General features: G+C 36.0%; 1 protein-coding gene across 2 annotated transcripts; it reads right to left on the reverse strand.

Moving 5' to 3' along the window:
* Positions 1-1,679: 1,679 nt before the first annotated feature.
* On the reverse strand, positions 1,680-11,914 carry LOC104600611 (uncharacterized). Of its 2 annotated transcripts, none has more exons than XM_010263663.3 (10): positions 11,439-11,914; positions 8,989-9,032; positions 8,226-8,352; positions 7,246-7,384; positions 5,905-6,500; positions 4,254-4,587; positions 3,837-4,107; positions 3,556-3,648; positions 2,940-3,380; positions 1,680-2,146 (listed from the first exon to the last, which is right to left on the reverse strand). In XM_010263663.3, the coding sequence occupies exons 1-10, from the start codon at positions 11,611-11,613 to the stop codon at positions 1,811-1,813; spliced, it is 2,556 nt and encodes an 851-aa protein (XP_010261965.1). In that variant the 5' UTR covers positions 11,614-11,914; the 3' UTR covers positions 1,680-1,810. The 2 variants fall into 2 exon arrangements, with proteins under 2 accessions (XP_010261965.1, XP_010261966.1); XM_010263664.3 differs by having other exon boundaries at positions 7,246-7,378; positions 11,439-11,877.
* Positions 11,915-15,833: the final 3,919 nt, after the last annotated feature.

The following is a 15,833-nucleotide window of genomic DNA, read 5'->3' on the forward strand; positions in this document are numbered from 1 at the left end:
AAAATAACTTTAAAAGTTCATTAAAGCCATTTTTTTATGTAAAGGAGTTATGGAGATTTGAATTGGATGGATGATTGAACACTTTAACAATTAACCCATGAGCCATGACCCTGTCTCAGTAACCATCCACTCCGAGGCCCGAGCAGGACGAATGTCTTTGGTGGCGTTCCACTTCAACAACATGATTTTCATTTTTCGTTTGTTTTGGAAATTGCCATATCGGCAAAAAAATAAATATTGAAACATGTAAGTGAAAATTTAAAACAAGTTCTTGATTTGTGTTTTCAACTTGTTTTGAGAAAGCAAAAACAAGTTTAAACAATACATTTACCTTTTTTTAAAACCATCAGAATGATCTATCACAAAACAAAGCATACTTTGGAATAAATATCTATTTAGGGGGTGTTTGACAAAAGGGTTGGTTTTGTTTTTGAAAATACCACATCAACAAAATTATATTGTTTTTACTGACGTGACAACTGTTTTTATTTTCTAAAACAAAACATGTTGGAGAACACCCCCCTTGGTGTAGTTTGTTGCCAAAAAACCAAAAGGGAAAATTCTCGATTAGTACCATGTGCTTTGAGCCTAGTGCCACTTTGGTCTCTGCAATTTAAAACACGACAATTTAGTACCCAAACTTTTAAAATGTGTCAATCTAGTCCCTATTGTTAACTAGTACATTAACCAACCATTAGGTGGCATTTGAAAAGATGCAAATGCCCTTCTAGTGTCATCTAGTTCTCTTTATTAACCATTCAAACATTAATAAAAAGTGAGCAGTCACAAATACTTTCTATTCTATTCAAGAAAGTTGGAGTCACGTCTTAATAGACATTCTGGCAACCCCAACTTTCTTGAATAGAAGAGGCAAGGATTTGGGACTGTTCATTTTTTATCAACATTTGGATGGTTGATAAAGAGAATTAGATAACACTCGAAAGGCATTTGCATCTTTTTAAATGCTACATAACAGTTGGTTAACAACAGTCGACAAGTACTAGGTTGACACAGTTTGAAACTTTGGTTATTAAGTTGTCACATTTTAAAGTTAAGGGAACCAAAGTGGCACTAGACCCAAAGTACAAGATACTAATTGCGAATTTTCCAAAACCAAAAAATTAAACAACACGTTTGTCATACAACTATTTGTTTTCCTTTTATAAGAACCAATTTATTTTCAAGCCAGATAGTTTTGATTTCCTTTTGTAACTCACAACAAAATCAAGTTAAACAGAGACACTCCTTTTATTATTAAATAATAATAACATATAAAAACGGATGAAAATAATAGGACAAACATATCAGCCTAAAAAAATTATAGCGAATTAACAGAAAAAGAAACCATGGGTGAAAAAAAAAGACAAACTTCTTCAGCATGCATGAAGACCAATCTGACGCTGGACTGGAACAGTCCCATTCCCAAGACTACCCAATCAATCATGTACTAATCTGTTTCCTACAGGCTACAACTAAAGGCAGCCTAGACTCGGTCCCGTAAACTGAAAGGGCCAAAAAAAAATAATATTAATATACATGGTAAATGTGCCATTTACGGTACCCAACCACCAGTGTTCAAGGCCACAGGCCCACAGTCAATCCAATCGGCGCACCCACGGATAAGTTGGAAGCATGTGATTTGAGTAAAAATGGATATTATACGAATACGACAGAGGGTATTGCTTAATAAACACAACTTGCATTAAATAGAAAAAAAGAAGACAATGGATCCTTTTAATTTCACATAGAAAAATAGGACTATAACTAACCTTGATCACTTGTTAACAAGGGATTGAATAGCCATTTCCTTTCAGAAGTTTGTGGTCCAATTAATGTGACCAAGTTGAGGTTGCTGATACGCACCAACCTGAGCCCCAGGTGATGCTGCAGCAACACCCACATTACTGCCTATGCCAGGGACTATATGATGAGGATTGGCAACCGCCGCTGGCTGTGGAGTGGGATGATACAAACCGGGGAACTGCATATGAGTTGACTGTGCCGTTGCTGCATTGAAGGAAGCATGTCCTGTGTGCGATGGCAAGTATGCTGCATGAGGTGCTTGTCCTTGCATGTTATAAAATGGAGATGATTGCATGCCAGGAATCTCCCTTGGGGTCTGAATCCAGATTTCTGATGTCTCGGCCTGTCATTTTGCACCAGCAGCAAAAGGTTTCATGAGTTCTAAATGTCCCAAAATAGTCCATTTACCCAATAGCCCAATACCATGGTTCAAAGTATCAATACGTATTGTACAATACTTATTGGTTTTCAGGTCCACTGAAAATTCAAATAATAGGAATTATAGATTTCAATGCGTGCCAGGTGTCAAACAGTAGTATAAGACCATCAATGTGGGAACATGCTCGATATTCAAAAATTGAGTATTGAGCGTGTCAATACTTTAAACCATGCGCAATACAAGCAACATCATTCCAGTCCCTATGGTATCAACTACAGGCGCACCCAAAGCAATAGGTAAGAATATAGACGTGTTTGGATCATTCTGTAAGAGCACTACAATGCACACGGTTCAGTTGTCTTCACAGAGGGTCTAACTTTGCAGCTGACATCTTTTGTAATCAACCAAGGGATGAACATGCTCCAGATTGTTAATCCTTTCGTTACGAAAGTTAAAAATATATATATATATTTTCCCTAGCCTTATCTAAACTAAGTTTTCTATTGTTTATTCTCTAATTCCATCGCCAATTTCTCTATCTTATCTCCTGCTTATTTTTCCCATGTGTTAAAAAAACATATGATATCAATCCATTTTGACTTCCTACAGGTGGCCTCCAAATTTGGATAGAATTTAACTCCAAAAATATGTCCACAAAAATTTAAACCATGATTCCGATCATCCAAAGACTCCTGCAGTAGATATATCCAAAACATCAAACTTAACATCCCCTAGTCAGGAACAGAGTAGATTTTACCTGAGGATTTGGAACATAAAGATTGCCCTCTTTGAACTTGATCCTGGTTGAATCCTCAAGCCCTGTTGCACCACCAATTGCTCCTGGAGCATTGATAGTGTATCCAGTTAGACTGGTATAATTACCAAACCCTGTAGGACTGCCCACAGGTATGGACTTATACTGCTGATTTCCATACTTGAGGCCCCCTGCAGTGAGATGTGAGCTACCTCCTGGCATCAGTAGGTAGTTGCTGCCATTTGATGGGTGGGGATAGGAAGGGTTACTAGAATAACCAGGCACAGCCATTGGTGGTACATATACTGGAGAGAGGAACTGGCGAAATGGCACAAAATTTGGGTAGTGAGAGACATGAACTTGAGGATACAGCTGTGCTACCGGCTGTTGCAACATTGCCACTGTGGATGCTGGGATACTGTTTGCTGTGTGTGAGATCAAAGCCTGCAGATCATAAGATGCATTAAATGTCCTGGATTTAATGATTGAATAAAGTTAAATATGAGAAACTTAAAATAGGAAACATCTGCATGCATTGCTAGTTAATTTTTTCATAAAACTGTAAGACCATTTTACAAATATATGAAAATATTCAAGAATTTCTGATGCATAAACATACCTCCTGGGGGGAGGATAAACCCTGTCCTTGTACATTTTCATCCATTGAGGGTCTGAAAAATGCTACATCATAGCCGGTCTGGGGATCATACGCCTGACAAAAGTTCAGAAAGACCAGGGATAAGAAAGCAAAGTACAAATCATAGTATATATTGCAAATTTGCAATATAACAAATATTTAAAAGCCAAAAAAAGGTAATCCCCTGAGAAGACAGCCCACCCCAATGGAATCAGGGGCTTGAGGTAAACCAAACATCCTTCCCAACTTGAGGCCAGACTTACTGAGAAACTTGGTAAACCAGGAGGATCTTGCTGCTGCTGTGGCTCCCCAGAAGTGAATGGTGGGTTGTCATTCCGAGCCAATCCAATATCTGCATAGTTCTCCAAATTCTGGGGACTTGAAGACTCTCTTTTTTCAGGCAATGGATTTTCAGAAGCTACAGCTGATGCTGGAGAATTGGATTCAGAATTTCTAACTTTATCATCTAACAAATCAAACTGGTTACTACCAGAAGCATCTTCACTCGAGGCAGACAGAGCTGAAGCCGATGCACTGACATCCATGCCATTCAAGTTGTCAGGTAAACAATAGTCCATATGTAAAAGATAAAATTATCAAATGGCTGCTAGAGCTAGAACATTAAGATAATATTCAACAAAATAATCAAATGGTTGCTATCACCAACAAATAGGACCAACCTTGCAGAAGGTTCGCCCTTTGATTCTTCTGCACTCCCAACTGCTTGACATTCAGGTGCAAGGCTCTTGGTAGAGTCAAATCCTGATGCAAAGCTGCCAAAGGTCAGCTGAGTGCGGTCAGCCTCAGGAACTCGAAGATGCTGTGGTATAAATACATGCTGATTCTCAAAAATTTTCACTTTTGAAATCTTTTCCTGCAAGTCTGCAGCTTCTGATTTCAAATCCAAAGAATTATCCATAGGAGTTGAGGTTGCAACCGGTCCAATTACTCCATGGCTGATATTGTTGGACTTCTGACTCAACTTTGGTTTCCACTCCATATTTGACTGAGAAGCTGTATCAAGGAGTCAAGTCCAAATCAACAAAAGAAAATTGTGAACAAAAGTACAGGAGTTTTGTTTTCTTTTGAGAAAAGTACTAGAGAATATTAAGAGTAGGACCCGGCATGAACTACCTGATCACAGTTATTATGATCAAACACATAACACTGAACAAAAGAAACATCTAAAAAGACAAATATTGCATAACTCTATATGCTGAACAGAAAAAGAAAAAGGACTGTAGGAATCACTTGGATGAAAGAGAAAATGAATTTATTATGCATTCGTGTCAACACTTTTTATCTTCTTGATGAATATGGATTGATCTTAACATTAATTGCCACACAAGGATTTTAGTTATATTTTGCATATCCACATGACGAAAGAAAATTTTTTTTAATCTTTGCAACAATTTCTGTGGCTATCGACGTTCTTAGGTAGATTGGGTAATTGGGAAGGCTAAATAGAGAAGTCCACAATGAACAGCTATCAAAAAAGGGTTTATAAACATACAAGCTAACTAGGAAACCAGATTTCTTGCCATTAATAGATACCTCACCCACTGAGAAATAATGTGAACTTGCACATGCATCAATGATTACCAAACCCTTATTTTACCCAAGGCACCCATTTAAGATGCACCATTACATGGGGATGCGGGATCTGTTGAATACGCCAAATCCACATCATTTTTCAGTACTAAATTTGATGATTTGAGTAGTATCCACTCAATTGGACAAAGCCTTATGATTAATACCAGGTGCCTGCCCAACTTGCTACTAAGCATAATTAATTTTTGTTAAAAGAAATATTGCCATTAGAAGTTAAAAAATTGGATGAATGCAATTTCAAAACAGGAAGGCTCTTTCACTTTATGTGCCATGGATTTTAAATACGCTAATACATCTTGAGTTTTTAATTATTACATTACAAACTCAAAATTGTCATTCCCTTCTTGCTAATATTTCCTTTTATAAATATTAATAACAGAATGCATCTAAAGTGTTAACTAATGTGCTTATATAATCTTAAGTTAAAAAAATGTAAAATAGTTATTGTCCAATATAAGATGAGTCCATATACCCATGCCAATTATCCCAAGATTTTGGGGACAGATGGGTCCAAACCATAAACATACCCATTATCAAAATCAGGTAAGATAGAATGGCTAATATGCTGGCTAACAGAGTTGATTACCAATCAAAATATGTGGTTAGTGGAGAAATTTGTCTATAAGCATGCTAGACAAGTATATTTAAGTCAGATTTCAGAACAATACAAATTTCCCATGACCTAGTCAACATAAGAAATTTTAAGCAACAAGGTTTTACCTTTCTGATGGTTAAGTTGTTGATGTGGCTTGCCATGATACTGGTTGTTCAGAAAAGATCTACTAACAGGCATGCTAACAGATTCATGAACAGCTGTTGAAATGGGTTGATCACTCTTTGTGATTGAGGGTCGAAATGACTCTGTTGTAGAACCATCCTTCCCCAAGAGTGAATTTGAGAAAGAACCGCTTGGAACCAATGCCTGTTTAGCAGAATTTTCAGAAGATTGTTTGCGACCCACCACCCCAACTTCACGCTTGATAGCCCCAACATTAATAGATGACCTAGAATCAGGTGATGGGACATGAACAGGGTCTGAAGAGGAGGAATAAACCCCAACCACAGAATTCCTTGATGTTAACGTTGAAGAATATAGCTGTGAATTGTGTGCCTTCTGTCCTTGCACCTGCAAAGCTGAGTTCAGTTCTGTAACCCGAGGCTCATCCGGTAACTCTTTCCTATGACTGCCATTGGAATTAGTCTCTCGAGGGTGTCTGGCACCAGAATTAGTAGACCCATTTAAAGTCTGAGGTAACTTCGGCACCTCTGAGTTTCTGGCACCCAGGTTCTTTTGATCAGATGGATTACCTGTTGAGCTGCAAATAAGAACTGACCATCAGCAGAAATTTTAAGAAAAAGATTTTGAATGCAACCAATAGGTTGACAATAGCTATTTTCATATCCATTACATAAACATGGGAAAAATACTTCCAGAAGAATGATACCATTTCAAACCAAGAAGAGCATTGCCACCCTTTAATACATCAAAACGCCAAATGTCAACAAATGTGGAAGATAAACAACAAATATGGCACTTAGGAGCAGTGTTTTTAACCCACAGTCAGACCAGTCAACCTGCCACTCAGACATTCTTGAATCCACTTCACCCCTAAACTATTCAAATGCAAAATCTGTTTACTTGGTAATAATCCAGTTACCCAGCTGGTTCCGGTTGAACCACTGAACTGTTTAACCTAGACAGTGGTTCATGGATCAGCCTTAAAGATTCAAAGAATAAGCATAAGAAATTTTTAGAAAAAGATCAGCTCTTAAGCTTCAAGTTAAAACCCTTTAATTCATAATTTGAGGTGTCAATCATATCACAAACTATAAGATTTCAGAACTACTGTGGAATTTGAACAGTCTTAGTTGAATTAAATATATAAACATAAATGTTAAAATATATATTTATATACCACCCCAAAACCAAGCACCTATTTCACAACTGTGCACTCCGAGAATTAGTCAATCACCACAACCAAAACACTATTAATTTTTGAATAATGAATGCCAATTCTTTTTTTTCTTTATTCTTTCCGTTGGGTAGAGAGGGGACAATACCTTTTCTCAGAAACATCAGAAAATGTTTGCTCGTTAGCAGAGGTTGAACACTGAACTGATGCAGGTTTTATTTCCTTACTTGAATTTTGACCAACTCTGTTATCTCTCACAACACGAAACTCTCTGCTAATTCCTGCATCTAGCCAGATCTTATCATTTAGTTCCCATGCCAAGAGAAAAGAATATCAAAATGTTTCCAAAATGATAATCCAACAGTTGATACAGAAAACACATGCAACATTTCCAAAATATGTGTAGTCTATTTATATGGGAGTGCATCATGAACGGTTTGAAGGAAAACATATTGCAAAGTAATGTATGCAGCTATTTATAGCATGAACAGAATAATTTGGAAAACTCTGAAACGTGAAAGATAATTGCTTCCCAATAACTATAGCTATAAGCCTAAAACCCAAAAATACAAGTGAATGCAATAATTAATCTGGATGAATAAGATCAAGATGAAAACAAAAAACTCAATAGCCTGATTAAAAGTATCATGTGCACATGTAGATACAAACAGAAAATTTCAGATGGTGAACACAGAATAATGAACAAAAATGACCTCTAATAAATTTTCATAACATGAGAAAATTCTAAAACACCCTCCACAAAGTGGAGCACCTCTGGTGGAGAAAAAAATTAACTTGTGACAAAAAGAGACTGTAGATGAAAAAGTACATGCAAAATATGCTACTCTTTTGGCAAATATACAACCATTATATTTATCTTTTGTATAAACACTCAAGCATTGGGTAATAGCCTTTTTTAAAAGAACTCAAGCATAGAAATGGAAATAAGATGACTAAACAGTTATGAGATTCAGAGATTCACATATGTACCAACCAACAGAAGAGTGTGGAGACCATGTCGCTTGATAGCAAAAATCACGACAGCCATAATTGATTCAGATACAAAACAACTGCAGATAAAAACACCTCTAAAAACATGTATTGAACTTGTTTATGCTTTTGCCTTACCAGGTAACACATTCCGGACATAACCTCCTCGTCGAGCATTACGGTCTGAAAATGTATGAGATTTTGCAGCTTGTCCTAAATGCTCAGACTGTCTTTTAGGATCTATAGACCCTCTGTAATTTATATTCTGGGGCAATGGGTAATAGGCATGTTAATAAGTCAAATAGAAAACTAAAGTGAAGTCCCTACCAATAATTAAAATCCTTAGCAAACTTGTAGAAGAGTTTAAAAGATGGATCCAAGTAGGTATGTATTTCTGTTACAATATTTGTATGAATAAGACCTTGGTTAAAAAGTATTCTGTACATAGCTGATCAAGAAAAAATATTCTGTACATATTACATTTTTGCACATTTTTGCCTCTTAGTAATTTCTAGGAGACTTACGAACTGTATGTTTACACTGAATGTTGTGAATGAAACATATAAGTAAATGCAACCATAATGATTCTGCTAATCCACTAGAGATAATGCATACATGGATAATGCACTGGGCTATCTTATCTGAAGTAGAATTGTGCCAAAGGTTCTATCTAATCCCAACTCCCAAGACATCAAACACAATTATCATAAAACATCTTCTCAATCTTTTCCAAATCATAGTAAAGATAGAATTTCATTGAAGAACATTTTTCAGAGAATGACTAAAAAATGGAGGTGATAGAAAAACATATGTTAGAAGCTAGCTCAATATGAATTTGGTTCTCCATGCTTGAACTTAAATGTTTATTTCATAAGGCCACAACAATGTATACATGGCATACCTCTTTCTTCTTGTCCCTTTTCCTCTTCACCTCATGAAATGGATCTAAAGAAAAAAACATAAAGTCATATAATATCAATATGCTAGAAAGATTAAAATAATACCGTACAAAAAATCACAATGCAAATGGCTTCACATAGCACAGCCACCAGCAAGAAGACATGAACAGTGAACGAAGTAAGAATGCTGGACCAAGTTCAGTTTACATGTCGAACTTAGTAAAAACGCCTCAAGTATTTTTGGTGGTTACAGTGCAAAACAACATGTAGTACTGAAACACAAGATATTATATATTGAACTATGAAATATAACTCTGAAAGGCTGCTTCTTATATATTATTTAGAAAGTTAAACTCTCATCCAAGAAAGTTAACAAAAAAAAACATCTTTATTAAGGATATAAACACTTAAATGAGCTAGATATACCTCAAGCTAAAACAATACATGTCTTGGCTTCATTTTAACCATTTGAGCCGAGGAGTGAGCAACAATGTGGTGGCTCTTTTACAAGGAAAATATGGAAATGTTCAGTTCGGTGCTGTAAATACTTCTACATGGTTCACAGTTCACACTATCAATTAATTTTTTAGTTAATGACCAAACCAAAAATAACAGTTCAATGATCTTACTTATTTCAAAATTCACACTAAAAACAATGTAGAAAATTACCCTTGCAAGTAGGATGAAGAAACCACCAGGTGCAGGTCAAAGATAAAGATGGGCTTGTCTTTAATCTGTGTCTCTTAATATCAAAGAAAAAAAAGAAGGTATTTTCCTATTTTTTCAGTCATTTACTAATAGCATGGAAGCCTCAATCTAAGGGGGAGTGGTGAGCAGCAATGTGCAGGCTCTTTTGTATTGGAAAATATGGAAATGTAAAATTCTCTACTTTCAACATTGTTTACGCTATTAATAAAATTTTTAGTTACTGATCAGGAAAAGCATAGTTAAGTGATCTTACTTATCTCAAACTTCACGTCGATAAGATTAAAAAACAGTGTAGAATACTACCGTCAAAAGTTGGATGAAACCCCCTGATGCAGGTTAAAGAAAACACTGGGCTTATCATTGATCTGTATCCCTTAATATTAGGAAAAAAATATTTCCTACTTTTCTGGTCATTTACTAGGAGCATAGAAGCCTCAATCTAAGGGCCACTGGTTTGGTAACAACTGAAGTGGCTGAACTTAATCGCTTATTTCTCTATCTATCAGTAAATAAGTTATTCAATAGGTTGTCAGTGAGATCCTAATGGCTGAATGGTATATTGGGTCGATAAGTATACTCCTAAGTATTTTTAATATGTGACTGTTTTGTCCACTAAAAGGCAAAGCAATAAATCATTCATTTCACCCATTTCATTTGTTATCAAACTGCCCCTAAACCTATTATAAAAGAAAGTTTTCCCTATATTGCCAGCAGAGTTTCCCTTTTAAAGATACATAGAATATGTGCATGCATATAGTCTATCTATCTATATATGACGAGACTGAAATTATTGCTTATTCATTCATCAAATTTTTTAATGTGACTATTTGTAGTTTAGATATTTCTTTTCAGTTTGTGATATACATTTTGCTTGAACTTTTTGGGGCTCCAATAAATTGAATTGGTGCACAAGAGATACTTAGTTTGAAAATATGTTTCTTTGTGTACAGGTTCAGTTTTCTTTTTGTTGTAGCTTTGGTTGACTTTGTAACATGGTTAATACTTTAGTTAAGCTGGCAGAAGTCAAACCTGTGACCACTACCTAAGGTATACGACTATATTAGGAACTAGATAATTTTTTGTTTTTAGTGTCTAATATTCTTTTTGTATTATAGTTGTGTTTTTTTGGGCTCCCGCCTTGGAAGTTGGGAAATGGGGTCTATGCCTCATCTCTCCACGCACAACAGCCTCGCCTCCGCCTTTAGCCTTTACCCTGCTTACAGCAACATAGTCGAAAAATAGTCTACACCAATCAAACCTTTAGCCTTTACCCTGCTTACAGCAACATAGTCGAAAAATAGTCTACACCAATCAAACCTTATGGGCATTATGAAAAATCTGCCTCGAAAGCACCAAGGACCAGTGAAATTAGTGATAGACCAATTCAAAATATATATATATATATATACAGTGCATTAACCAGTCCGCAAACAAAGTCTTACATGGGTGCTACAAATCCTAAACACCCACAGGGTGCATTGAATAAAAGAAAAACAGACAAACTTCAGTTCAAGTTGAAACTTAAACCACGAAAAAAAAAGGAAAATAAGCAGAACCAGAATCGCTTAAAATAGCAATAACTAGCAAGCAATCCCTAAACTAATCTCGTAGGTTAAATGAGGCTTCTACCAAGTAAAACCCATCCACCAAACACGGGATATTAATAGATAAAAGGAAAAGAAAAAAACAAAAAGAATAAGAACAACAAAACCGAACTAAAGATTCCTAGAATATATAAGCACACCTTGATTTAATAATTTCTGCGCCGTCTCGTTAGGATCCATGTTACTCTCCTTGAGCATCACATAAATATCAGCGTCGGAATGATTCTGGACGATTTCTTTTATGGATTGGATGGTTTTTCGGACACGAGCAGATAAAATTTGTGTTCCACCGTCGAGCCGCGAACCGGAGTTCATCTCCGTCCGGAGTAAAAGGGGATAGAAGAAACGGGGAAGATAATAGTTAGAAACAAGAAAATAAACCCTCAGACGACTATTGAACGAGATGAGAGCAGGAGACGGAACCAACAAAAAGATCTTTGAGGTCGAAACAAAGCGTTCGCGCAGCTTTGCATCCCTCAAAAAAAATACCGCGAAAATGGCCGAAACAGAGAGAGAAAGACAGAGAGGGAAACAAGAAGGTTTGGCGAGCGAGGGTTTTGAAAACGTTTTACTCTGGAGACTAATAATAAGACCTCTAAAAAATTCATTAGTAGTTATTATCTATTTCTCTACTTTTTTCCGTCAAACCAAACGTAGCCTTGCCTTACTGTTACTGGTTAGTGGTTACTAATTTCTAAATTTCCTTCGTTTCTTTCTTTCTTTTTCTTTTTTTTTTTTTAACATCTTGTGAAATAAGAAACGAGTGTGAGTAGCTACTAACTAGTAGCTAGTGGTTGACAGCCCAGCCCACAAAAGTCCCCCACAGGCCGGTTGTTTCAGTCTGGTCCAATCGGATATCTGGCCCGGGTCAATTTCATGAGATTCATTGTGTAACCATTCCAAACCGATATCATAGAATTCCGTTGACCTCGCTATTCCGCGCAGCAGCTGATGCAATGTATCTTTGTCCGGGTTTGCGTGGGCTCATGGACCGATGGCTGAAGCTTGGATTCAGTCGATATCATTGAGCTTTTGGGCTCTTCGGGTAGGGATGCAAATGAATTCGATTGGATTCGAATTAGGGTATATTCGAATCCGATCTAATATTGTTCATGTCTAATCTGATAGCATTTGATTTAAATTTACATCTTATTAATAAATTGGATATTCAGATCTGATCTAATTCGATGTATTTTCTTCCAAAATTCATAAATTAATAAGAAAAAATAAAAATACTAATTTAAATAAAGTAAAAATAAAAAAATATATTTTTAATTATTTGCATCATATATACATATTTTTTATAAAAAATAAATAATATAATAAATTTATAAAAATATATTTATAAATAAAAAATAGCATATAAGTAAATATAAGTATTTTGCTTATAAGTACAAATCTGGACGTGGCTAGACCTGTTCATGGGCCGGGCCTGGCCGGGCTTTTACTCATCATTAATAGAAATACGCTAGGCCCGAGCCCAAGCCCGACCTTGATAAAAAGCCCGAAGCCCGATCTAATAAAAAAAATTATAATTCAGATGGTTTTTTTTCCTATTTAAATGAACAATGGGCCTACAAGATGGTTTTTTCCCTTTCTTTTATGTTTTAAAACACAGCTTTACATTCTTAAATAAAAAAAAATTATTCAAATGGACATAATCACATAACCCTTTTTAAGTCTAATTTTAGGTCGGGTCGGGCTATTTTGACAAAATCCGAGCCTGGCTCGAATTTATTGCGGGCTGGGCTTTTTGGCCCGAGTTTAAGCCCGCAGGCCTATAAACATGTTCAAGCCCGTCTGGGGGCCGGGCCGTCCCGTCGGGCCACCCGGCCCATGAACAGGTCTAAACATGGCCCACCTCGCAGAGGCAAAAGGCAAAGGCCACCGCGTGAAAACAGCTAAGCTAAAGTAACCAACACTTTGCCCCAGTCTCATGGTTTAAGCTGAGTGGTCGGCCCAATAAACTATCAAAAAGCTAGGATTTGGAAGCTACTCAAAACACTAACTCAACAGTTTAAATGCTTATCGTCGAGTTAACTTTGGTTGTTGGAAGCTACTCGTGGTTTAATCATTGTTTTCAAAACCGGATCGGATCGAACGGTTGGACCAGAAAAACCATGAATCGGTTAGGTGATTAGTTCCGTTTTCCCCCAAAACCCGGTTTTCTTAAAAAAAAGAAAGTTGATTTTGGTCAGCAAACCACTGAACCAGGTGGTTAATCATTCAAACGGTTTTGACCGTTCTTTTTTTTTTTTAATTTTTTTTGTCAGAATAGGCCGACCATTCGAGTTGAACCGGGAAGTGGACCCCTGACCAGGTTGGTCTCCGGGTCGGTTTTAAAGACCATGGTTTTAAGATTAGACATGTTCGCCAATTTATGATCATTTCTACGTTTATGGTTAAAAGGAAGGGATTTTTAGACTTCAACCCACCTCATAATTCAAATTTAAACTGTAGACCTACAACAATTCAAATTTATGAACAACTTCACCTATAACACCCATACCTGGCTGTGAATTAGCATCAATTCTGAGCTGGCACCTACCCCTAACTATACAATAAAACTAGAATTTGAGATATGGACCGAGCGGTAAAAACCCTTAAAAGGAAATAGGGGCAATTACTATTTTACCCCACTCTATTATAAAGTGGCATTCCCAAAAATATTCACAACAGCCAAAGTTTTTCCATCATCTTGATATGAAAATTATTATACCCTTTCCACATCAACACCACGTCATCCACTGAAGTCAACAAAATCATACAAGTTTTGATTGTTAATGAAATTGAAGATAATTACTTAGGGTCTGTTTGATTCCCAATAATAGAGTCTACAAACGACAATCAGAATTGATATCGAATGGTTTGGTTGAACTGAATCAAAATCCCATTTCCGTTTTATGTGGAATGGCATTTCCCATTTGTGGAATGGTGAGATCACATCTGCACCCCATACGCACATCTTAGTGTGTATTGGGAACACCTCTTGAAGTTATCAGTGGAAGATATTCTCAATATGGTTGTGAATGGCCATTCCCTCTCCCTCCTTACAATGAGAATCCATCATTATTCTGGTTTTGATGGATTTTGATTCCGATTCTAATTATGAATCAATTAGGCCTTTGTTGAAAAACGGCTTTGCTATGTTACTTATGTCATGGCACAGCAATGATCCAATGCATTGCAACACACAAGAGTCAGAGGTACACCTTTCCCTCCTTACAATCTTATGTAATGTTTGGCGAATAAACGGTTTGAAAAACAAATACTTACTTGAACAGGGCCATGTTTGAGAGTGCTTATTTGAAAGATAAGTACTTATTGAGTAAATGCATATGGATAAGTGCTTATTCTATTAAGTGATCATAAGCATTTGGTGATAAGTACTTGTTTCAAAGAGAGGTAGTATGGGTATTTTTCAAAATGATGTGGCAGGCCAAGATAGGCCAGAAAGGAAATAAGCGCTCATTAAATAGAAACTTAAAAAGTAAAGCCTGAATTTTGGGCTTCTACACAATAAGCACTTATTTCGGGTTTATTTTCCAAAAACCAATAAGTGCTTATTAGTGTGGTTCCAACCCAAAATAAGTGATTATTCAAATAACCAGATGTATTTAAGCATTTGCAAACTTGGCCTAAGTACTTATTAATGTTTCGAGGTCCTTTCCCAAATCACTTACACTTATTATAAGTACTTATTTTTGTGAAAATGACAACTATAACCCTAACTTAAAAAATATATATATTAATTATGTATGTACGTATGTACTTACGTATGTATGTATGTGTGTGTGGGTGTGTTGTTTCATTTTGATGAAAATGACAATTATAACCCCACCATGCACATGGGCCCATGTACCACACACATGACACTATTAAATATTTAAATTTATTTAAGAAAATACAATAAGTAATGGGAAAAATAATATCATGTAATAATAACAACAACAACTTACTAGTTTAATATTACTGTTATTATCATTATTTTTCAAGCACCAAATCAAATTTGGATACAATATTTCGATAATAACAAATAATGATTTTTGTGATTAATCAAAAAAATATATAAACTAAAATTATAAACAACTATTAGCATTTTAACCACAAAATTTACTTGTATAATTCAGATTTTAACATAAAAAAACCATTGATATAAATAATACATAATTGACCATATATTTGTAAACAAATAGGGAAAATAAGAAAAGCGGATTTAGAACTCACCAACGAAGAGACTGCCACCGGCTTTGTGGTTTGCCTCTTTCCCAAATAGAACCTACCATACTAAAAATCACACCCCAAAAAACGATGAGAACTAAAAGAGGGTGGGGGGATTTCACATAATTAAACCATGAAATCCTCCACGCCACCTTTTTGTTTCACCATCGCAGCCATAATGCAATAATGGAGAAGACGATAATGGGGCGATATTAGGAATTCGGAGATTTTTTTAGGGCAATTTTGTCACACTAAAAAACACTTATTTTACAAGCATTTAAAAGAAAGCTGGCCCAAAGCTATTTATCTTTTAA

Source organism: Nelumbo nucifera, chromosome 8, assembly GCF_055504915.1.
Source record: "Nelumbo nucifera cultivar China Antique chromosome 8, China Antique-T2T, whole genome shotgun sequence".
In the NCBI taxonomy this organism is placed as follows: Eukaryota; Viridiplantae; Streptophyta; class Magnoliopsida; order Proteales; family Nelumbonaceae; genus Nelumbo; species Nelumbo nucifera.